General features: G+C 55.1%; 8 protein-coding genes across 8 annotated transcripts; 2 read left to right on the forward strand and 6 right to left on the reverse strand.

Annotated features, from left to right (window-relative positions):
* Positions 1 to 114: 114 nt before the first annotated feature.
* Positions 115 to 948, reverse strand: BAUCODRAFT_68503 (uncharacterized protein; the record flags this gene model as incomplete). Its single annotated transcript, XM_007677251.1, has 2 exons — positions 115 to 312; positions 358 to 948. The coding sequence occupies 2 exons, from the start codon at positions 946 to 948 to the stop codon at positions 115 to 117; spliced, it is 789 nt and encodes a 262-aa protein (XP_007675441.1).
* Positions 949 to 1,930: 982 nt separating this feature from the next.
* On the reverse strand, positions 1,931 to 5,260 carry BAUCODRAFT_44046 (uncharacterized protein; the record flags this gene model as incomplete). The annotated part of the gene is made up of 2 exons (XM_007677147.1): positions 1,931 to 2,245; positions 2,423 to 5,260. Coding segments are annotated over 2 exons (3,153 nt in total), but the record flags the coding sequence as incomplete, so codon positions are not given.
* A 1,219-nt stretch (positions 5,261 to 6,479) lies between these two features.
* On the reverse strand, positions 6,480 to 8,397 carry BAUCODRAFT_23688 (uncharacterized protein; the record flags this gene model as incomplete). Its single annotated transcript, XM_007676946.1, has 5 exons — positions 6,480 to 7,485; positions 7,539 to 7,728; positions 7,782 to 7,853; positions 7,900 to 7,966; positions 8,026 to 8,397. 5 exons carry the CDS (start codon positions 8,395 to 8,397, stop codon positions 6,480 to 6,482), a joined length of 1,707 nt encoding a protein of 568 aa, XP_007675136.1.
* A 422-nt stretch (positions 8,398 to 8,819) lies between these two features.
* BAUCODRAFT_450434 (uncharacterized protein) lies at positions 8,820 to 11,008 on the reverse strand. The gene is made up of 3 exons (XM_007677600.1): positions 10,672 to 11,008; positions 9,089 to 10,467; positions 8,820 to 9,038 (listed from the first exon to the last, which is right to left on the reverse strand). The coding sequence occupies exons 1-3, from the start codon at positions 10,719 to 10,721 to the stop codon at positions 8,908 to 8,910; spliced, it is 1,560 nt and encodes a 519-aa protein (XP_007675790.1). The 5' UTR covers positions 10,722 to 11,008; the 3' UTR covers positions 8,820 to 8,907.
* A 534-nt stretch (positions 11,009 to 11,542) lies between these two features.
* Positions 11,543 to 12,044, forward strand: BAUCODRAFT_147475 (uncharacterized protein; the record flags this gene model as incomplete). The annotated part of the gene is made up of 3 exons (XM_007677601.1): positions 11,543 to 11,586; positions 11,685 to 11,881; positions 11,947 to 12,044. 3 exons carry the CDS (start codon positions 11,543 to 11,545, stop codon positions 12,042 to 12,044), a joined length of 339 nt encoding a protein of 112 aa, XP_007675791.1.
* Positions 12,045 to 12,335: 291 nt separating this feature from the next.
* On the reverse strand, positions 12,336 to 13,870 carry BAUCODRAFT_450430 (uncharacterized protein). Its single transcript, XM_007677602.1, has 2 exons — positions 13,332 to 13,870; positions 12,336 to 13,277 (listed from the first exon to the last, which is right to left on the reverse strand). Exons 1-2 carry the CDS (start codon positions 13,457 to 13,459, stop codon positions 12,458 to 12,460), a joined length of 948 nt encoding a protein of 315 aa, XP_007675792.1. The 5' UTR covers positions 13,460 to 13,870; the 3' UTR covers positions 12,336 to 12,457.
* Positions 13,871 to 13,979: 109 nt separating this feature from the next.
* BAUCODRAFT_450765 (uncharacterized protein) lies at positions 13,980 to 19,682 on the forward strand. Its single transcript, XM_007677603.1, has 2 exons — positions 13,980 to 14,611; positions 14,688 to 19,682. Exons 1-2 carry the CDS (start codon positions 14,282 to 14,284, stop codon positions 19,602 to 19,604), a joined length of 5,247 nt encoding a protein of 1,748 aa, XP_007675793.1. The 5' UTR covers positions 13,980 to 14,281; the 3' UTR covers positions 19,605 to 19,682.
* A 78-nt stretch (positions 19,683 to 19,760) lies between these two features.
* BAUCODRAFT_147478 (uncharacterized protein) lies at positions 19,761 to 20,991 on the reverse strand (the record flags this gene model as incomplete). Its single annotated transcript, XM_007677604.1, has 2 exons — positions 19,761 to 20,657; positions 20,974 to 20,991. 2 exons carry the CDS (start codon positions 20,989 to 20,991, stop codon positions 19,761 to 19,763), a joined length of 915 nt encoding a protein of 304 aa, XP_007675794.1.
* Between the last annotated feature and the right edge of the window lie 1,522 nt (positions 20,992 to 22,513).

Raw genomic sequence — 22,513 nt, forward strand, 5'->3', positions numbered from 1 at the left:
CAAACTCTCAAGCGCATAATAGCATCTGTTATTGGACGACTCCCGGGTATATTGATGGTACAGCAGGACTTTACATGCTACTCGTACTTTCATATATGTCCAAAGGTCGTCTAGTCATTGGTCATCACTGCCGTAACCGTTGTGAGTTCCGTACAGTATCTCACATACACCACCAATGGGTATATCCATTACGGCATCCGTGCCTTCGTTCCACAGCTCCCTCCAGGCCAAGCCGGCATCAAGCTGCGTCTTGTTCCAGCTCGCATTCCGCGAGTGGCCACCGTGCTTACCCTTCCCAGCCTTCGTGCTAACCTGCTCCTCCACCACCACTTGCCAGCTAGGCCGGTGATTCCTCACAATCTTCCCCTTCGCATCCACAATCGCCACGTTCGCCGCTTCGTCCACAATGCACTCCACGCTATCCATTGGTAACGTCAGATGACCTGTGTTGTACGCGGCAAGCGCAATATAGATGTAAAAGACCAGCATGACGGTCCACGCAGGTATTGCGAGCGCCCACCAGCGATCCGGGTAGTAGTGTATGCCCAACTGGTGCAGGATTGCGGAAGGCAGGAATGACCAGAGGAGGTAGAGGAGGAATGCTAGACTGCTTGTGAGGTAGAGTGTGAAGCCATAGTATTCGTAGGTCGGTACCTTGGGGCTGGCACGTGGGATGGGTTTGGCAGAGCGGAAGATGGTGGAGGCGGATGCGGAGGCCGGATTGGGTGTTTGTGACCCGGTTCCGGTAGCAGTGGTGGTATGGTGGCTGCCTTCATCGCTAGACGGGTCCGGAGTATTTGGGCGACTGTGGGCGCCGCCGAAGTTGGTGCGCAGGAGGGAGGTTAGCGAGGGTGACGGCGGGAGCGGTGTCGGAGGGCGATTGTAGAAAGGAGGTGCGAATGCAGATGGGCCAAGATAGGTGTGTGATCGGGAGTGGCCATGATGCATGAGTCGAGGAGGAGGCCGGAGGTTAGAAACCTCGCCATCCTCCTCTTCCTCCTCGTCGCTGTCGTCTTCCGAGGCTTGCTCGTCATTCTCTGAGCCGGCCGACAGCGATGGTGGCTCCAGCGACGACTCGAGCGTGAAGTCTTCTATTGATGCCGGCTCGGAGGGTGAAGTAACTATATCAGGAGACTCATTGCGCCGGACTTGCGTTGACACTTTGGTGGCTTCTGCTGGACTTGGGTCGGCATCGAGCGAGCGCAGAGTTGGCAAGTTAGGCGTCGACTTCGAGAGTAAGCCTGCCGGCACCGGCGGCGGCTTTTGTGGAGTACCTCTGCTTTGTGGTGGCATTGTGTTCAGTGGTTGTGCTCGTTGGCGCGTGGGCTGAGCGTTGCGTGACTTCCAATCCGAGCGATGGGCGCGCTCGGACAGTGTTGCCTAAGGCGTGAAAGCTACAGATGTCTGCCGGCCCTTCGCGGGTCAGACGAAACTATTTCGCTTAGAATACAATGATGTGAAGCATGTGGGCAAAACGAGCTAACAGTCGTGGTAGCAACTGATCTTATATCGGTATATGTGCCACAGGCAGGCATGCGCCCATCGTTTGATAAGTCGAACCCAACGTTATGTACAAAGCTCGCTTGTGTCCCGGCATTGCCTCCCAATACCAACCGACCCATCCACCATGCAGATCACTGTCGTGCAATGTAACAAACGCCAGCGCTAATGTACGTCAAAGGCACGCTCAAGCAGTGAACGCCGCTTGTGTGGGTGTGTTCGGCTCGTCGAACGATATGAGGTCGGTATCAAGTCTCAACTGCTTCAGCATGCCGTGTGCATCCTCCTGCGACTCAGGAGTGCCTGGCTCACTTTCGAAGATGAACTGCTTGAAGCTCATCCGACTCTTCATCTCAGGCAGGACAGGTGGCTGTAAACCCGCAGAAAAGTCGGTATGTGGTGAGACAAGCTCTTGGGGCGAGTCGAAGTACAATTGTTTCTCGGCACGTGGCGTGGTGTCGATCTTGATCTGCTCGAGAAGCTTGCCTATGGAGCCCACCGACGACGGTCGCTCGAACTGTTCTTCTTCGATCCTATTGGCTGGAATGCCTTGCAGAAGACACCAATTCCGATCGAGATACTGCGCTAGGCGGTAACATTGACGATCCCACTGCTCAGTTAGGAGACGATGCGTAGTGTGAATATCTTGGGGGGTGAAGGCTACCTGCGAGTTGACGGGAGACAGGGACTGCGAGTTCTGGCGGACCCTCGACAGTGTTGTCGTTAATGCCAATGGCGACGACGGCTTGCTGTCTGCTGTTGGCATTGACCGTTGATATGGCAAGGCTGGAAAAGAGGGAGTGTACGCGGATGCCGAGCGCTGAGCAGTCCTACGAACCGAGGCAAGGCCTCGTCTTACGGCTGACTGATTCCCGAGTGTCGGCGGTTTGGTGAAGGATGGCGTGCGCGTTCGGGTTGCGACTGGCCAATCCGTCTCTGACATGCTTTTCATCGTTAGCTCGGCTGACTTGAAAGCTGCGGCGCGACCGTCACTCATGGCTGGCAGGTAAATGAGCGTGGTGTTATCGACAAGTGCGTTGACTAAATCAGTCAAGCCTTGTAGCGGAATCTCATTGTTGTCGCAATGTAGCTCTCGCAAGGTTCTATTCTCCTTGAGGACCTCTGCAAGCGTGCTAGCACCTTGGAGACCCAGCTTCTGCTTCTCAATGCGAAGAACCTGCATGATCTGATTGTGCTTCAGTCCCATAAGAGCTTCATTGATGCCGCTGCCGAACCGTGAAGTCGCCAGCCGAGATTCTTCGCCGGATATGTTGAGCTCGACCATTGTATTGTTCTCGGTGAAGAGGCGCTCTAAAGCGCGGCATGTGTCGTCACCCGCCTCACCAGGCAGAGATGCAGCCGCCATGTCAAGATACTGTATGGTCGTGTTTACGGCAAGCGCATTGAGCATCTTGCGGTACAGGGTCTCCTCCCGCCAATCGATGGCGCGCATGCTCAGATGTGTCGGAGCAAGTCCCTTTGAGATGGCGTGCGTCACCTTCTCGAGATCTCTGCTAAGCTGGTTGAAGCTAACATCGAGGTGCAAGTTTCTCGCTTCGAAGGGATTGCGGGACATGCTGTGCAAGAGGGTTGCGACGTCGCTACCGGTCAGGTAGGCATTGTCCACATATAACTCATGGAGACTGTTCGACTGCGGATGCGCCAAGTACGTCGCGATTGCGTCTACCGTGGCTGCATTCAATGTAGTCCCAGTGAAACGCAGTTCTTGCAGGCGCCAGAGCAGAAACGTCTCCGCCTGTAGGAAGGGGCCATCACCAGAAGTTAGCGATGCATAAGACAGGTTGAGCTTTCGAATGAACCCGAACATAGAAGCCTGACTATCGAAAGTTGCAGGGTTGATTCGAGCTGTATTGCCAGCAATCTCGACTGCCTCCAGTGTATTGTCGTGTGCTCGTAGCGCGTCCAAGATGAGGCCCATGCTCCGATCAGTGAGACCGCAGCGGTTCAGCTCAACTGCTCGAAGGTGACAAGACTTCTCCACGGCAGCTCCAACTAGATAGTCAAGGTCGGTTTCGCTCAGCTCGATCCCGTTTAAGCAAATCCAGTCCACATTAGTAGTTTGATGTTTACAGAGCGGGAAGAGCGCCTCAACAATGCCGCAGCCAATGTCCTTCCTCTTGGGCGTGTCGTCATCCGGAGTACACTCGATGGATGGTATTGGTTTAGATGTCACGCATCCAGAGAAGTCCATACGCCGAACCTTCTTGCTACAGGCTGCCAATGCCCTCACTTCTTGAATCAGCAAGCAAGAACGGCCAAGCTCCTCCGCCGACAGCTTGATGGGTGTGCCTCGCTTCGTACGCGAACATACATGTTCGCGACCATAGTTATCATGCAATCCATTGAGACTGTCAAGATTGATGCCTGCAAAGGATATGCTGCCGAAGCTCTCATTGTATCTTAACGCTCGTAGGATAGCAAGGAGCTCGATCGGACCGTACTGCGGCCGTCGAGTATCATCAGGTGGGAGTAGCTCAAACCGTGGCGCGTCTTCGCAGTCGTAATTGATCGTGTAACGCACATTACTTGGACTAACCCCATACGCCACACAATATGCAATCAAGGTTCGATCCAGACAACAGTGCTCCTCGTCCGAGACAACTGGCGGTGGTAGAATTTCATCGAGCTCCGCTGGAGCAGTTAAGCGGAACAGGCGGGTACCGCATTCAGGTCGAAGGTAATTCTCAGCTTGATGTAAGCGGGCCGCAATCTCCCATGCTGACGCAGAAGCCAGGTATAGGTGTTTCGGTGTCTGACATGGCCTGCGGAAGGTAAGCTCGAAGGTGTCATCGGCATCACTGATCTTGAGTCCGGTGAGCGTCAGAATGCCATGGGAGACCTGAGATGTGGTCGGCGCTAGAGACGGGCTTACGGCTCTTGCTATAGGCTTTTCGAGCTGGATCAGGTGCACTTTATGCACGCCAATGGCAAAAAAGCACACCGTCGATGCAACCTTTGTCAGATCATCCGAAGATGAGCGGCCACCGGACTTCGATGCTGGTTGTCGCTGCACCACCTTGAAGATGGCGCAGTTGGCAGGATCGTAGTCATTGTCCCGTTCGATGGTACGTGCAACAGTCTCTAGGTTATGTGCGGAGATGGTGTCTGGTCTGAGGGATCGCAGATTGCTTACAGTGTCGCGTATTGTTCGGAGCCACATCTCTCGCTCTTCTGGATTGTTGAATTGCAATGTCAATGCTGAAGCTTGCCCAGCCGCCTCGTCCAGGTAGCACACTTCGATAGCGAAGTACGGCTTGCCATCCTCCAAAGGGTGCACAGCAACCACCTGCCGGAGAGGCACACGCGCATCCTTGTCACCAGAAGAGTCTGAAAGGGTCTGAAGGTCGCTCTGGGAGCCTATGGAGGGCATAGAGCCATGGCGGACGGTTGGACTCCGTGGAACAGACTGCGGTATGACCTTGAAGATGTCCGCTGCCTTGACCTGCGACTTGAACCGGAGAATATGAGTGTCCGTAATCACGAGGTATTCCTTCTTCTTCCTGAACATTCCCGCACTGGTTTGAACCTCGCCGTGCAATACCACGGTCTTGGCAGGGGTTGCTCCATCGAACCCACAGTCAGACCAACCAAGGGATGGTGCTTCGGAAGAGGTGGTTGAAAGAGGCTCGCCATATGCTGCAGATGCAGAATCATCGCTGCCCATCCGCAAGTTCGATCTGAATGACCCGAATACGGAAGGAGGTCTTCTCATAGAGCCTCGCATGCTGAGTGATGTTCGAGGTACTCTGGGCGATTCCGGTAGCGCTGTCGCAGATCTCGGACTGTCAGCTTCACTTGCAATATCTGGACGACCGCCCTCAGTGAACAGCCTTGCACTAGCTGTCCGTACATGCTTGAGCTTCTTCAGTGTCCGCGGCGATCGGTTTGCAGCATCGTCGTTGCCGCCGACATTGCTCAGATTCGATCCAACCGAAAGTATCTTCCGTCTTCCCCAAGAACTGTCATTGCTGCTGAAAGACATGATGACCATACACCCCAGCGCTTTCGCGCACGAGAGATTGTGTTTATTGCCTTAATAGCATTTGATATTGGCTGCCAGCGCACGATAACAGCCAATCACTAAGGCCGTGGTTGTACAAATACACTCATAATTGAGCCTCGGCGCCAGCACCGCTTATGGGAGAATACTGTAAGGAGAGGAAGTCTTCTGCTGACGATGTGGAGTCGATGTATCCGCTACCCAGTAAGAGTAGGCTCATATCAAAGCGCATTTGAAGAGCGCTACACCTCCAGAATCGCAATAAGGTTGGCCCAGCTCCGTTTACTGCAGTTGACGCAATGCAGTGCCGATCCCGATGCAAGTGCCATGCGCCGAGCGTTTCATGGCGGCGTGGGAGCAACGGGGCGGTCTTGGTAACCAAGCCGACAACCTTGTGCCGAACCAACATTTTGTCGCGTGAGATTACGATGATATAGGAGGCTTGACGAACCTGGCAGAAAGCCATATACTCTGATACCTACGACAATCTTCCTCTCTATAACAGTAAATTCACCTCCCACATATACGCGTTGCGCATTTCCGTTCTCGCCGCAGCTATTTCGAGCTCCTATGGTGGCAACTTCCCGGCACGACGCAGCGTGCATAGGAGCCGGCGAAGATCTCGAGCGGACTGATAAAGACCACTGCACACCATCCGCATGCTCTGTCTTACTCGGGTCCATCTAGACCGACAAGTCTGATGCGTACCTGATCTGCAATGCACAGCAATATCTGCAGGGCGAGCCCCTAATGAATACACCAGGCCGAGTCGCCACCGGCAGACGCTCGAAGAGGGCTCAAACGTGCCTTATCATGTCGTACGAGTGATTCGATTCTGCACGAGATGCATATTGATCTGATCTTGCATGTCCCAGAGTAGGAAGGAGCCGTCTTCCCGGGAGTGAAATGCAGAGCACAATCTCGGCGCACATATGCACAAGAGGCATTTCTTCGATGTCTATGTCTTTAGCTTCCGAGTCGCCCATGCAGCCCCCATCGCACTGATTGCACCAATGAACAAGCAGACGGCGATGCCGCTCACACCTTCTGTTGAGTGATGTTCGTCCGGATGTGCCTCCTTCGCTAACTCAGGACTCTTCCCCGGTTCTAGGATCGAGAACACAACCCAGCTTATACCCGTGCCCACGAACTGCGGTAATGTCGTGTAGATGTTGAGTATACCAAGGTAGATACCCGAGAGTTCGCCCGTTGATGCGTTGTTGGCGCTTGACGCATTCGAATCATGCCTCAAGTGCAAGGTGCGCGGTGATGAGTGTTGTGAAGAGTGTGACGACGACTGCGACGAATGTGACGACACTCGGCTTTCCAGCTCAATCGATCCATTCGACGGTCGTCTGTACGCGCCACGCAGGCCGTTGGCGAGAGGTATTGTTGAGCTCATCTTGTTGACCTCGACCCCCAGGAACGTGCCAGGCGCCCATCCTGCGATCGCCCACGGGATACCGCATAGTGCTATGACTACGGTAGCGAAGCCGGCAGAGCGCACAAATGGTGCGAAAATCATGGCTGTGAAGAACATCACATTGGCCAGCATCCAAGTGGTCAGTAGAGTTGGCTTGGCAACCTTCATGTTTGCAAGCATGGACCCGAGACCTTCGGGCGGGCGAGGTGTGTACCTGGGGCTTTCGTCGTCCTCGGGACTTCGTACGAGCCATGGTAAGACAATCGAGGCCGCAAAGCTGATGATTGCGAAGACGATGTAGGCAACACTGCCTATTCGACCTACGTCTGTCAAAGCGTCACTCTCTGAAGTGGGTGCTTGATTGCGCAAGTAGATCTCGCCGACCCATGTGCTTCCATAGAAGAGGAAGGGAAACCAGCCGATCCACGACCAGAACTGCACCATGCAGATGGCGCGTATTCGGTCTGGTAAATTTAGTGTCGTCATGTATATCTGTTTCAATACGGAGAATAAACTCTCGCCTTTGCTGACGTCCTTACTGCTGTTGCATTAGCGCACAACTCATTAGATGTGGGATGAAAAAGGATGACTTACACGTCGGCAACCAGGACCCGTTCCGTGACAGCCCAGCATGTGGTGCCTTGTGCGACGATCATGGCGAATGCTGCTATGGCACAGACCTTCTTGAACTGAGTATCGCCCAGGAAGTTCCCGAAGAGCGCATTCAAATCCAGCGCGCCGATAGCGTAGACGAGCATGTTACCAAGCCCACCCATCCTGCTGGCTGAATAGGATGAGCAACAACCCATACGTCTTCGAGTGGAGAATCATACGTACCCCAAGCGGACCCGAGCTGCTGCTTCTCGACGGGCAAAGCATCCACGACAAGCGCTCTGCAAGTTGATTGCGCTGCAACCATCAGCTTACGTCACAAGCACGCACCAAGCCGACTTACAGATATTGATGACAAAGTCAAGCACATAGATGTCGACTACGGCGACCCATATGGAGATGCGTCGCCTCTGTGCAAACCACGTCAGCCTCGACCTCCAGTACCACGAGCTGTCGCGCGATACCGTACACCCTCCACATCCTGCACAAACCACGCCACAAGCTCCTTCGTCCACCCCAGCACCATCATACACACCACCACCGCCAGCGCTCCAGCCAACATAAAAGGTCTACGTCTGCCAAACTGCGACGTGCTCTTGTCACTGATCATGCCGATGATGGGCTGCATCACGAGCCCGGAAAGCGGTCCAGCTACCCATACGAGAGAGAGTCCGGTCTTGCTGAGCCCGAGGGAGAGGAGGTAGGGAGTCGCATATGTCATTTCAGTGCCCCAGCAGAAGGAGAGTCCTATGCCGGCTGTGGTTAGGAGTGCCATTTGCATCACTTCATTACTGCCCTTGATGCGCGGGTGCCCGACCCACGAGGTCGGGCCGACGGCCATTGCGAAGCGATGTAGAAGGTGAAAAAGTTGTTGCGATCAAGTGCGCATTAGCGAGACATTGGTGCCGGTAGGGCTGACGACGCGCTTTCACCGTCACAAGTCTCCGTACTGATAAGTGATACCGTAACACGAGTCTCGCATCCTTTCCTAGCGCACACCGTGAAACGCCTTATAGGTCAATGTGGAGAGTGGGCAGGAGTCAATGGCGCACAGGTGTGGCTGGCTGATAGACGAAGTCGAGCAAGGGCACACGAGCAGGCACAAAGCTTGGACCACTACATCGGCACAATATTTCAGATGCTAACGATCTATATACCGGCACTCAAGCCTTCTAGCTTCGTTCCGAGCCTATATCTTGCTATCATCAACAGCATGTCGTTGTGCTTTCAACCTCGTGCTCAACATCCTGCCGTTTCCGCACTGTACAGCAGGCAGTTCACAGTCCTCGATGAGACCCGTAAACGCTTCCAGACTGCACGGTGCACGGTCTCTGCGCTGCTCGAGATCCATCTACAACTTGTTGGGCTGCTCAGACTGTAGTACGTTTGTCGAGGTCTGCGGCCATTGGTAGCCTGCGGCATCTGAGAACTTGTAGCCGTACGAGGCGGTAAAGTCGTCGAGGACAGCGGGACCGCGAGAGCCTGCATTCATCTGTTAGCACTATTCAAACGAAGTTACGACTAGGACTTACCATAAGGATAGCCCATGGGAACAATCTCAGAGTTGTCGTCAAGGTAGTGCAAGAGCGGCGTGAAGATCCTCCAGCTTGCGTCCAGCTCATCATCTCTCACAAAGTTGCTGTGGTCACCCTTGAGCGCATCCAAGATCAAGCTCTCATACGCCTCCGGAATCTTCAAGTCGGAGAAGCGTCTCCGATACGTAAGATCCAACTCCGTGACCACCGTCTGCATGCTCAGACCCGGCAACTTCGAGTTCATCTTGATGTACACACTCTCGTTCGGCTGCACACGAATGACAAGCTCGTTCCTCGGGATGTCCTTGAAGATACCGCTCGTGACGTCCTTATACTGAATGCGCACTTCCGTCTTCTGCTCGTTAAGCGCCTTGCCGGCCTTCAGAATGAAAGGCACACCGTCCCAGCGCTCATTCTTGATGTATGCCACCATACTCGCGAAGGTTGGGCACCGCGACTCCTTCGGTACGGTGTCGTCCTCCTTATAGCCAGGCTTCGTACCGTCAAGCGACTTCTCGTACTGCCCGATGATGACATTCTTGGGCTCGATGTGTGGCATGCCGCGTAACACGCGCACCTTCTCGTCACGAATGTCTTCGGCGGAGAAGGAGATGGGCCGTTCCATGGCGAGCAGGGTGAGAACTTGCAGGAGATGGTTCTGCATGACATCGCGGATGATGCCGAACTCGTCGAAGTAGCCACCACGACCCTCCGTGCCGAACGGCTCCTTGAAGGTGATCTGCACGTTGTCGATGTGGTTGCGGTTCCATGTAGCGCCGAAGAACTCGTTACCGAACCGTAGGATGAGGATGTTTTTCACCATCTCCTTGCCGAGATAGTGGTCGATACGGAAGATCTCCTCTTCCTTCCAGTTGGGACGTAGCGCACGGTCAAGCTCGCGCGACGATTGAAGGTCCTTGCCGAACGGCTTCTCAATGATGACCCGGGCAATACCCGTCTTGGGGTAGTTGCACTTCTTGAGATGTTCCGAAACGGGAATGAAGACTGATGGTGGGAGTGCCATGTAGAAGATCCGGTTGGTCTCCTTCTGGCCCTGCTCGAGCTCCTGCATGTGCTTCTCCAGCTCCTTGAAGCTCTCGTCCTTGTCATACTGTCCGCTAATGTACGTGCAGAAGCTGCAGAACTTTTCTAATTGCTGCTCAATGTCCTTTGTGGGCGTCTTGATGTAGCTCTTTACCCGCTTGAGAAACTCCTCGTGGTCCATCTTCGTCCGGGCGTAGCCGATGATCTTGACATCCTTGGGTAGGAAGCCATTTCTGAAGAGGCCGAAGAGTGCTGGGAAGGTCTTCTTTTTGGCAAGATCACCGGATGCGCCGAGCACGACGATTACGGTGTTATCCTTCAGTTCGATCGTGCTATCAAGTGGCTGGCATTAGCAAGCGGACTGTACGGCAAGTATTATCTGTGGCAGAGGAGCGTGCAGGGCGCAGTGTCAGACTGTTGGGACTGTTTGAGGTCATTGAATCACTCGTTGGGATAGAGCATTATACAGTTAAGATTATCGTCATTGAAGCCAGTAATGTTTCATGCAGTGCGTGAGAGCATTGACGGTGACTTACCCGGCAGTGGCCTCGACATCCGGGTGGATGATCGTGTCGGTACCCGGCATGGTGATGTAGGAGTTCGTACTGATCTGGATAGAAGACGGTGCAGTGTGGACGGAGTGTGAGAGTGTTGTTATGATGTCCACAGCGCGAGTTGTTTGACTTTCCACAAATTGTTGAGAGCTCGGAGACGATTCCTCTCCAGCCGACAGCCCCTCGAGCTTCTTGTCGCACTGGACCCCTCCAAACGTCACGTTTGACTTGCAACGATAGTAACGAGGGGAGACAGTACAGAACAATCGTATCAACGAGACGAGCAGTGGAGCTGTGCAGGGAACGCCTTTCACGGATTACTGTTATCTGCTCAGTACGAGGCGCAACGATAGCATGACCGACATGACCAACGGATCAGTCAGCATCACTACCGGCACATTGTATCTGCTTCTTCTCCAACGGTAAAATTCACACTGAGCGGTGTAATTGCTCGAGCAGCCCTGCCAGCGCCTTGTTGCCCCTTGCAGGAAACTGGCAGTAGCGACACCGGGATAAATGGCAAGCAGATGCTGCCACTACCATCGGCCCCTTATCAGGAGTCCCTGTGCAATGTCGAAGTCGTGATGCTAAAGATGGTCAACCTACATGTACACCTACCAGATCGATAGTCGTGCGGAATCGCCGGCTAATCTTGGTCGAGTCGGGCTGCGTGTGGTCCTAAGGCACCAAAACTCGAGTAGCCGCCTTAGGCCGTCAAAGCTTGGCACACACGCTTCCCGCAATTTGCGCTCCACTTCGGTGATGGTATAGAATACATCGGCGACCACCACTCTGTCGGCTCAATCGACCAACACCGGTGCACACCCCAAGACAATTACATTTCCCAGTCACAATGGGTAGCGAGAAGGCAGGGTCAGGACACAGACTTTACGTCAAGTGAGTCCAACAACCGCACCGCCAGCCCGCTCTCGCGGCAACAGCAATGGCAAACCGGGTATATATTGCACAGGGCTAACAGAGTGCTTTGTCTGTAGAGGGCGACACCTCTGCCACCAGCGGGGTAAGCGGACATCGAACCCCAACACCTCCCTCATCAAGATCGAAGGCGTGGACGACCCGACAGCCGCATCGTTCTACTTCGGCAAGAAGGTCGCGTTTGTGTACCGGGGCAAGAAGGAGATTCGGGGGACGAAGATCAGAGTCATTTGGGGCAAGGTGACGAGATCACATGGTGTGTCAGGCTCGAACGTGGTCATGGGAAGGGATCGGCGTAGAAGTGCTAACGTGCATTGACAGGCAACTCGGGCGTCGTAAGGGCACAGTTTAGGCACAACCTACCTGCGAAGTCTTTCGGCGCTATGGTGCGGATAATGCTCTACCCAAGCTCGATATGAGTGGTGTAGCGACAGTCCGGAGGCGTGGGTGACAGGAGGAAGGGGCGAATGTGCATACCTTGAAACGGGTACGGCGTTCCGGAGGCGACATCATGATCACGCCGTTTCAGCGTACGGCTTGCTGCCATGTCCTCAATGCCAGAGAAAGCGCTGAGTTGCGCTAAAGCCATATAGCACGCGCAACACTGCTCAAGTCCGACAACTGCATTTGGCGACCACTTTCATCTGATCGAGCCATAGCGCGGAATTGTTCGGTCGAGAGCATGCTTTACAGTGGTCTCATGACGGTTCGACGCTTCGTTCCATATACTGACCTCGCACTCTGCGCTTGATATGGGTATCTTTTTCACACTACCACCAACGCCACGCTATACCGTATCAACATATTGGCCTACGACCACACCATTTAACCCTCAAGCAAACAGCACCCGCTCATCAAGCTCATCAATCTCCCTCCTCCCCTCGCCCGTCCTCAAACCCAGATCACGTCTTTTCACCTTCCGCTCCAACGTCCCCTCCGCCCGCTTATTATACCTCCCCGCCTTCGTCCTCCGCAGATCTGCCCGGACTTGATTCGGACTGACAAACTCTCTATTCTCATATATCACCGGCCCGCCAAAGCTACCCTCCAGCACCACAATCGGCGTGAGCACGAAGCGAGGCCCGATCTCAACTAGAGAGACGGTCGTGTCGCCTTTACCTTCCTTCGGCGCCGAGACAGCCGCTGGTGGCTCCTGGTTCTCCTGATCACCGGGCTTCTTGCCCTTCGCTTGCTCCGTCTCCGCAATCTGGTAATTCCGTATCCAAATCTTGTTCCCCGCTATCGTGAACCCCGTAACATGATCAACGAACGGTTTCACCTTCCTACTCGCCTGCGGCACGCCAAAGGTATGCGTCAGCAGCTCTTTGACAACACGGAGATGCGCTTGTTTGTCGAAACTCGCGTCGAAAGACAGGATAGGTCGGGATCCCTTGAGGCAGTTGCCGGTGAAGTTGAGCTCTTCCATCGTGTGCACGTTCTGGCAGTGGAATTTGACGGTGGGGCCGTTGGGAGGTTTGGAGAGCCACAGGTAGAGGTCTTTGGCTTTGCGCGCTTCGAAGAAGAGGATGTTGTTGCAGTTGTGCAGGTCGGCGAGCTCATTGAGTTCGGCGAGGTTCTTCTTGGAGTCGAGTTTGGCGTCTTTGCGGCTGTGGGGCAGGAGGGAGTAGAGGTCTGCTAGGAGGTGGCGGTTGCTATACAACGGTCAGTCTGTGTTGCGAGTTGTGCTGCTGAAGGCATGTGCATACCGATGTGTCACGCCTCTAGACGTGAGCATGAGCACTCTCTGTCTATTCCTTGGCCGGTCGTCTCCATTGTGTTCTTGCGTCTGCCCGTTCGCCTTGCTCTTCGACAACGAGCGATATACCGCGGCCATCGTGTGCAATGCCGTACAATTGATTGAATTTAGTCAATACTACGCATTGCATCGCAAGAAAAGTTCAATCACATGCTTCCTCGCTTGCTGTACCTTATGTCAAGCCAAGTGTGGCACTCCCAGGACTTCTGACACTATGAAGCATGCGGCATGCCGGGGTCTGTGCACGGCGAGGTGCCATCTCGTCGAAAGAACAATGCAAGCGGCGGCGGAGTAGCCGATCCAGTGAAGGCATCAGCCCCATCGCCCACCCAAGCAATCGCTATCACGTTCTACAATCCTTTCGTCTCTTTAATGCTCAATGAAAATGCCTTAACCAAACCAGACCGCGATTAGTGCGCAGTTACTTGAACACGTCGCGTATATAGCGTGCGTTGATTGACAGACGTACGTCGATGGGAGGGAGACGAGTCAAAGCAGCGCATAAGTGAGCAAGCTTTGCCCGCCGAACCAAGCCGCCGTTCCGAGTCGTTACGCTTATGTCTTTGTGATCCATCTCTCCCTCCTCCAGATGTGCCGTATACCATCAACCACATCGTTGTCGTGTGAAGCGCGCCATCAAGGCATTTGGAGGGTAGATCTCTCTGTGCTTTAAGTGGCATACGCGCCTGGGAACAAGGGGCACTGCTGCCCACGTCCACGGTGATCCCTTGGCTGTCCAAGCCTATCATCGCTGCATCGACCGCTGGCAGGATACATCCTCTGCCCTGCTCATGCCACATGAACACCCTCACTGCCACGGCGTGATGAGCGAAGAGCGAATCGTTGGCGCGCTAGAAGAGAAGACCATATACCTCGATTAGACGTGAAACAGTGGACGTGATGCATGCGGCTTCCGCGCCCGAGCAGCGAACACCCATCATGCAAGCCACTTCGCCGCATCAAGCCAACGCTTCCCTTCATGCCGCATACCACTCTCGGCAACGCTCCGCTTCCAACACCGGTCCTCAACCACCCGCGGCTCACTACCACCACCTCCACAGCGGGCCTTCTTCGCCGAATACATCCCGGCTGCCACCGCCCCCACCATCACCCATGGCTAATCGCGATCAGCGGCCGTCCTCAAGTTACTATGACCCAACGAGTGAGGCAAGGGTTGGCAGCAGAGACTCCTCCATCAGCACGCCATACGTCGAACGCTCGCCCATGCAGGTATGTCTTGACGTCCACAATGACGAGCGACATTTGAAAGGCACGTCACGAGATAACCGCTAACACATCATCCCAGAGCCGAGCGACCTTTGATCACTTCCCACCGCCGGCCGCATACGTGAACGGCAACGGTGCCGATCACAGGGCATCGACTTACGGACCATCGTCCATAGCCAGCCACGCTCATCCTGCGCCAACTAACGGCAACGCACGTTCGCCGGTAGCAGCTTTCGAACCAAGTCGAAGCAACAGCATGCACTCCCACGTGCCGAGTACCGATAGTGCTGCGCCGCCTTCTTCACGGCCCTCGAACCCCATGTCAATGATGAACCTGCTATCGGATTCCGCTGCGCCACCGAAGCCTGCATTCAAGCAGTCAAGCAAGCCAACAACTTCGCCTGATGTGGCCGAGGTGAAATCGGCGACTCGTAGAGTAAGCCGTACGTCGAGCACTTCGCAACATCTCCAGCCCCGCGTCAAGCAAGAGCCAACGGAGACTTCTCGCGCACCGCCACCACCCAACAAGGTCGCTATTGAGCCCGCTTACGCTACAGCCAGCCGGAACACACCAGCCAAGCCCGCCATTGCTCCGCAGACGGGCCCACCTGGCTTGACTGTCCGCGATACCGAAGCAGCGTGGAATGAGATACAAGCTCGGGATCTCTCGGACGTGGAAGAGCTGTCCCCTTGGATGGAGACCCAGAAGCAGGAGTACATGAGGAGTTCCCGAAAGCGGACGCTCGAACTCGAGGTCACCGAGAAAGTGAAGCGGAAGCGGAGACGGCTGAACCTTATCAACAAGTACTACGAGCATTTCAATGCAGCTGCAGAGGCGGAGCGCGCTGCGTACTTACAAGTGCACGAAGATGAGGTTGCAGACGAGGTGCGCTTGAAGGAGGTTGAGGAAGACAAGGAGCGGAAGAAGGACCAGCAACGGAAGAGAAGAAGAGAAAAGGCGATTGCTGACGAGCAAGTCAAACGTGAAGAGGCCTTGCAGAACTTGTCGGCTGCACAAGATCCGGAGGAGAAGACACGGTTGGAGAAGGAAATTGCACGCTTTGACAAGAAGATCAGGGATACGCAGAGCAGATTGCAGGGTATCACGCCGACCAAGGAGTACCGCACCGAAAGTCCAGCGGCTCAGCTCGGTAGGCGGGATAAAGATGTCGCGCTGGAGGGAGGCTTCATGACGTCTTTCTACACTGGCGGCAGCATCAACAATCAGACCCCGGATGACCTAACTGCAGCCGAGTATGCCGCTGGCGGCCACGGGGCTAAGCGAGGCGGACGTAGCGGCGCGGGCACAGGAAGGGCTAGAAAGAGCAAGGAGCAGAAGGAAGCCGAGAAAGCTCGCGCAGCCGGTGCGCAAGCCTTCCTCGACCAGGGCCAAGATCTACCTCTCATTGCACCCAAGGAGGAAGAGAGGCTGGCAAGCTATGCCGCTCGCTTGCCTCTGGTTACGCGCGAGGAGTCGGAGCCTTTGAGCGACATGACACCAGTGGGCAGCTTCGAGCTCCACATGCAACCGACGGCGGGTCTGAACGGCATGGCCAAGTTTGACAGCAAGGGTTACAACCAGATCTACGAGCAGATATCGCGTGACTTGGCCAAGCAGGTGCCAAAGGTCGTGCGCATCAGGAATAACGGCATCGACACGAAGCAGTCGAATGCGCGCAAGACTGCACAGTTGGCGGCGAAGGAGGCTCGCCGGTGGCAATTGCGCACCAACAAGTCGACCAAGGATGTTGCGGCTCGTGCCAAGCGAGCGATGAGAGAGATGCTGGGCTTCTGGAAACGCAATGAGCGTGACGAGCGTGAGGGCAGGAAGGTTGCGGAGAAGGCTGAGCTGGATAAGGCGAAGAAGGCGGAAGCGGATCGTGAAGCTAACCGGCAGAAGAGGAAGTTGAATTTCTTGATCTCGCAGACCGAGTTGTACAGCCATTTCATCGGCAAGAAGGTGAAGACTGATGAGATTGAGCGGGCTGGGGCCGAAGGCGACCTACAAACCAGCGGGCAGACGATCCGAAATGACGACAAAGAGCATACGGTCGATTTGCCGAACACCGTTGCGAAACTGGGGACGAAGGTCACGAACTTTGATGATCTCGACTTTGATGCTGAGGATGAGACGGCATTGCGGGAAGCCGCTATGGCAAACGCCCAGCATGCCGTCCAGGAGGCGCAGGATCGTGCCCGTGCCTTTGACCGGCAAGCTGCTGCCGCGGGCGAAGGCGAGCTCTCGGGCGCGCAGGCGAGCTTCGATGAAGGCGAGATGAACTTCCAGAACCCGACCTCGCTGCAGTCGATGGACGTTGCGCAGCCGAAGATGCTTACCTGTCAGCTCAAGGAGTATCAATTGAAGGGTCTCAACTGGCTCGTCAACCTCTACGAGCAAGGCATCAACGGCATTCTGGCCGACGAGATGGGGCTGGGGAAAACCGTGCAGTCGATCTCCGTCATGGCGTATCTGGCTGAAGTCCACGACATCTGGGGACCTTTCCTCGTCATCGCGCCAGCGAGTACGCTGCACAACTGGCAGCAGGAGATTACGAGATTCGTGCCTAGCATCAAAGTGCTGCCGTACTGGGGTGCGGCCAAGGACAGGAAGGTGCTGCGCAAGTTCTGGGATCGCAAGCATATCACCTACAACCGCGAGTCGCAGTTTCATGTGCTCGTCACGTCGTACCAGCTGGTTGTGCAAGACGCGGCGTACTTCCAGAAGGTGAAGTGGCAGTATATGATCCTGGACGAGGCGCAAGCGATCAAGTCATCGCAATCGTCACGCTGGAAGTCTCTGCTCGGCTTCCATTGCCGTAACCGCTTGCTGCTGACTGGCACGCCGATCCAGAACAATATGCAAGAGTTGTGGGCGCTACTGCACTTCATCATGCCTAGCCTGTTCGACAACCACGACGAATTCTCCGAATGGTTCTCGAAGGACATTGAGAACCACGCACAATCGAACACGAAGCTGAACGAGGACCAGCTGAGACGCTTGCACATGATCCTCAAGCCTTTCATGCTTCGCCGCGTGAAGAAGCATGTACAGAAGGAGCTGGGCGACAAGATCGAGGAGGACGTGTTCTGCGATTTGACGTACCGACAGCGAGCGTACTACTCGAACTTGCGCAACAAGATCAGCATTCTGGATCTTATCGAACGGGCCGCGGTGGGCGATGATCAGGACACGGCGACCTTGATGAACCTGGTGATGCAGTTCCGCAAGGTCTGCAACCACCCGGATCTGTTCGAGCGTGCTGAGATCGTGAGTCCGATGTCCATGTCCTCTTACGCCGAGACGGCTAGTTTCATGCGGGAGGGGCACTTTGTGCAGGTCGCGTATTCGGTTAGGAACCCGATCGAGTACTGGTTGCCGGGCATGCTTGGCGACGCGGCCGGCAGGCTGGACATCGCTGGGCCTGAGAATGTGGAGGCTGGCTGGAGGCGGAGAGTGTTGAGTACCGATCTGAATGTGTGGGATGAGCGAAATATCCGCGACGGTGAGCAACGCAGGGGCGCGTTCTCGTGGTTGCGGTTCGTGGATCAGTCTGCGACTGAAGTAGCGAACGTGGCACGCAAGACGCTCGTTGCGCGTGCTGTTGACTTGGCGAAGGATGACCGACAAAGTCGCCTTGGTCGCTTGAGGGTGGCTTACGATGACGACAACGACGAGCAGGAGAATGCTGGGTTCACGCGAGTCAACTCCATGCTCAATATCGTGTCACGCAATGATCGGAGGCCGCTCGCTGAGGTCACGGCGCAAGGGCACTTGCGTCAGCTGATGAATATCTCGCAGCAAGCTGTGGCAGAGAAGGGCTACGGCGTCATTGAGGCGTGCTATATGCCTGCTGCGTCTGCGCCTCCGATCGAGCTGGTGTGCCCAAGCCAGAACGCATTGGTGGAGAAGGAGACGACGTTCTTCAATGTCCCGGTGCGCAGAGCGCTATATCCGATCAGTATTAACACTGAAACAGCGTTGCTCGAGCGCAAGATCTCACCTTCGAAGTGGCCGGTGACGAACCTGCTACCAGCGCCAGAAAGCCAGAAGCAGCGCTTTACAAAGATCCAAGTACCCAGCATGCGTCGCTTCGTCACGGACTCTGGTAAGCTTGCGCGCCTGGACAGACTACTGCGCGAGCTGAAGGAGGGAGGACACCGCGTGTTGCTCTACTTCCAGATGACGCGCATGATTGACCTGATGGAGGAGTACCTGACCTACCGCAACTACAAATACTGCCGGCTGGACGGCTCAACCAAGCTTGAGGATCGACGAGACACCGTTGCGGCCTTCCAGTCCAGTCCAGATATCTTCGTCTTCTTGCTATCCACCCGCGCCGGCGGTCTCGGCATCAACCTCACCAGCGCCGATACCGTCATCTTCTACGACTCGGACTGGAACCCGACGATTGATAGTCAAGCCATGGACCGCGCGCATCGTCTCGGTCAGACGAGGCAGGTTACGGTCTACCGCCTCATCACGCGCAACACGATCGAGGAGCGCATCCGTAAGCGCGCGCTGCAGAAGGAAGAGGTGCAGCGTGTTGTCATCTCTGGGCAAGCGGGCGGTGACAAGGTCGTTGACTTTAACAATCGGAGTCGTGAAATGAACCGCACGAAGGAGATGGCTATGTGGCTTGCGGATGACGATCAGGCTGCGGCGATCGAGAGGCGCGAGGCGGAGGTTCTGGATGAGGAGGCTAAGGCGGGAGGGAAGCGGAAGAGGAAGGCTGCTGCGGCGAAGAAGGAGGTTAGTATGGATGATATGTATCATGAAGGTATGTTTGCAAGCGCTTGGGAAGGTTGTGGAAGTGTGACTGTGCTGACATACTGTGCAGGCGAAGGGAAGTTTGAGGACGGCGCGTCGCATGAACCGTCAGGCGCTGCTACGCCGGTGTCGAATATGGATGGGCCGCCGGCGAAGAGAAAGAAGGGTCTCAGCAAGAAGGCCAAGACCGTGCAGCAGAGGCTTGCTGTTGTGGATGGTGAGACGTGAGGTTGCGGGTAACTATACCGGGGGGTTGTTGCGGGTGACAGAAGGCCCGATCATCTAGCATACTGCGACAACGACGATATGAATGCAGCCTTTTGGTGGCATACGGTATCTTTTGCGTCATTCGCAGAATATAACCGCTAGAACTGAGTGCTAATCTTACGTCGCCCAAGTCTGCTGCAGATCTTCATCGCCGATTGCTTCTTTCTTCTCGTCCACAGTGAAGGCAAGGTAGACCGCGGCGACTACCACGCTACCGAATGTTACACCAATGATTGCTCTCCCGCGAGCGCCCTGCTTCGCCTTCAGATCTTCGTTTTCGCCGAGGATGGTGACAGCTCCCTTCAGATACGAGTAGCTGAGCCCGCTCCAAGTCGTCGTAGCGGCCACGAGCCACTGAAAGTACATCATGGCTTGGTGCAGAAGGCCGCTGTGAAGTCCAGCCCACTGCAGCACCGCTGGCCCATAAGCTCCGCTCGTAATGACCGGCAGAGTCAGCGTCGAGCCGATCAACATCAGCTGCAGGAAGGTGTTGTACTTGGACACTGTTGTCGGATGGACTTCGGCCGACGGCAACGAAAAGTCCCAGTACCGGAAGAACGTCTTCGGTGCCGGCAAGGAAGCGTACCGGTAGTAGACGGCAGCGATGGCGAGAGAGGCATCCCGACCCAGAATCAGCGTTGCAAGGTAAAGCGGGAGGGCACCTTTGACCGCAAGCGTCACGGTCAGGATGATCATGAGCGCCTTGTCGGCCATAGGGTCGATCACACTACCGGCGACGGTCTGGAGCTTCCATCTCCGCGCCAGCCAGCCATCGACCAGATCCGTAATTCCGGCATAGGCGAACAATGCCAGGGCTGCCTTGAAGTGGTCATGTACTAGCAAGTACGCTGTTACTGGAGCAGCGATCAAGCGGGAGACTGTTAGGAAATTCGGCAGGTTGTAGATGTTCTCGTATGGTGTCAATTTCGACAGCGAGGATCGAACTTTGTCGCGGACAATCTTCGTGTTCTCCCGAACTTCTTGAATCTGCTGGACTAATGGTGCCGGTTTCTGCTGATATTTGCACGTGTCAGCTACGATCGATACACTCGAACGCTGTCACGTGCGATGTTGTCCAGCTAGCCACAGACAAGGTAGAGACAGTGCATGTGGTTGTGGTGAAGAAGGTTTCGGCTCCAACGCCCGGTCCTCATCTCCACAGCTAACGGCGTCGAGAGAGGTGTGCGGACGGCAAGCTAAACATGGTATGCCTTTGCGATTGTATGGCTCGCGCTCTGAGACAAAGAAGGCCCAGGCGCCGTGGAGTCTAGCCCAGAGATGCAGCAATAGCTTGGGTAAGTGGAACTGGAGCGGTGCTACGCAGAAGTACCTGCCTTTTCTGGTCCATTATCCGTCTTGCGAGGCCTATCGGCGAATCTGCGTCGCTGATCGACAATAGGCAACGAGGTCAACCTACGAGTCATCAATACCCATCCTGCAGTAGTCCTCTGGTCTGCTCACCTGATGTTGTTCCCTTGTGCTCTGCCAAGCTGAAGACGTCGAGGAGCAAGCCCCCTAGACCATACATGGGCGATGGCGAATGACGTTGTGGCTCGGAGACAAGGAAATGAAGATACGGAACTTGTCACATTCCTCGGTATAAGCGTAGCCTTGCAGGCACATGAACTTGCCATGTCTCCATCAAGCCATTGTGTGCACTGTTGGCAAAGCAGTTCCGTTTGACGAGACGCATGCTCTGAGGTCTAGCTCAAGCATCCCTGTCGTGCACTTACATATGCACCGCCACAGAAACGGAGGGATCATCCCAGAGGACACTGCTTATTTCTGCAAGGGCCACAAACAGTCGGGAATACCGTGCGGCCGCTGCACCTCGCTGACTACCGCGCCGCATTACTACAGCAACACTTCGATCATCGCTTGAAAGCGTTGGCCGTCACTGTTGTCCAGACTGGCTTCTTGCATGTTCTACCACCCAGATGAGGCTGGCCCTAAAGAGATTTTCACCCGTAAGATATGTGTCAGGTCCCCGGCCAGAGCCAAATCTAGATCGTGCCAAACAGCGGGCTCTGCCTTGAAGATCGACAGATCTGCGGCAGGCATTAGGACGGGAGAGTTTTAGTGCTCTCCGCAGTTTGAATCAATGGATCAACTTTCCAAGGTCCCGTATCGAGCGGAATCGAGGTAGAAGTGGATGTTTTGCAACCCAGGCATGTGTCGGATTGGCAGCGTATGGAGTGACAATATGTATCATACACGTATCTTCACAGACGTACCGCAAGCAGCACATGCGCTGCGAAGCACGATCTGCGTGGACACACTACAATTACTGCGTATACAGATAAAGTTACCAGAACAAGCCCCCAAGTATACACGTTGCTCATCGCTCATTGCAAAAGAAAAAGCGCGCGACCAAGCGCGTGCAGCTTGCCCTCCAATCTCGAGCTATTGCCACAGCTCACGCTCGCTTCCGTGCGTCTTACTGCATGACTGTGCATGCTCTCCACATAGTTGACTCTGCTGGATCCGGTTCTGTCGCTTCGTGCATGGGCGGCTGTGCCGCCTTCTGGCCACGCTGCGTTGCCTTGCCAGTGGCCGCATATGCCTTTTTCTCGGCCACAGTCATTTGACAAGGCCACCTCTTTAACATCTTGGCGCGTTTTTGGTGACACTATCACCTCGCGGAGTCCAGATTTTGTCTGCGAGAGGATCTCCTCCGTAAGTTCAGGGCCTGGCCCACTCCATACCTTATCCTAGTGGGCATACTGATGTGCTCCATTGGCTGGCAGCGGCTCACCGACGCCGCGGAACGTTTGGCCAGTTGGGCCGTAGTTGTGATAACCCTGTGTTACTGGTTGTTGTGGGTAGTTCATGGCGCCAGCGATGCCAAGGCCTTCCGCGCCCGGATGAGG

This window comes from Baudoinia panamericana (assembly GCF_000338955.1).
Source record: "Baudoinia panamericana UAMH 10762 unplaced genomic scaffold BAUCOscaffold_5, whole genome shotgun sequence".
NCBI classification, from domain to species: domain Eukaryota; kingdom Fungi; phylum Ascomycota; class Dothideomycetes; order Mycosphaerellales; family Teratosphaeriaceae; genus Baudoinia; species Baudoinia panamericana.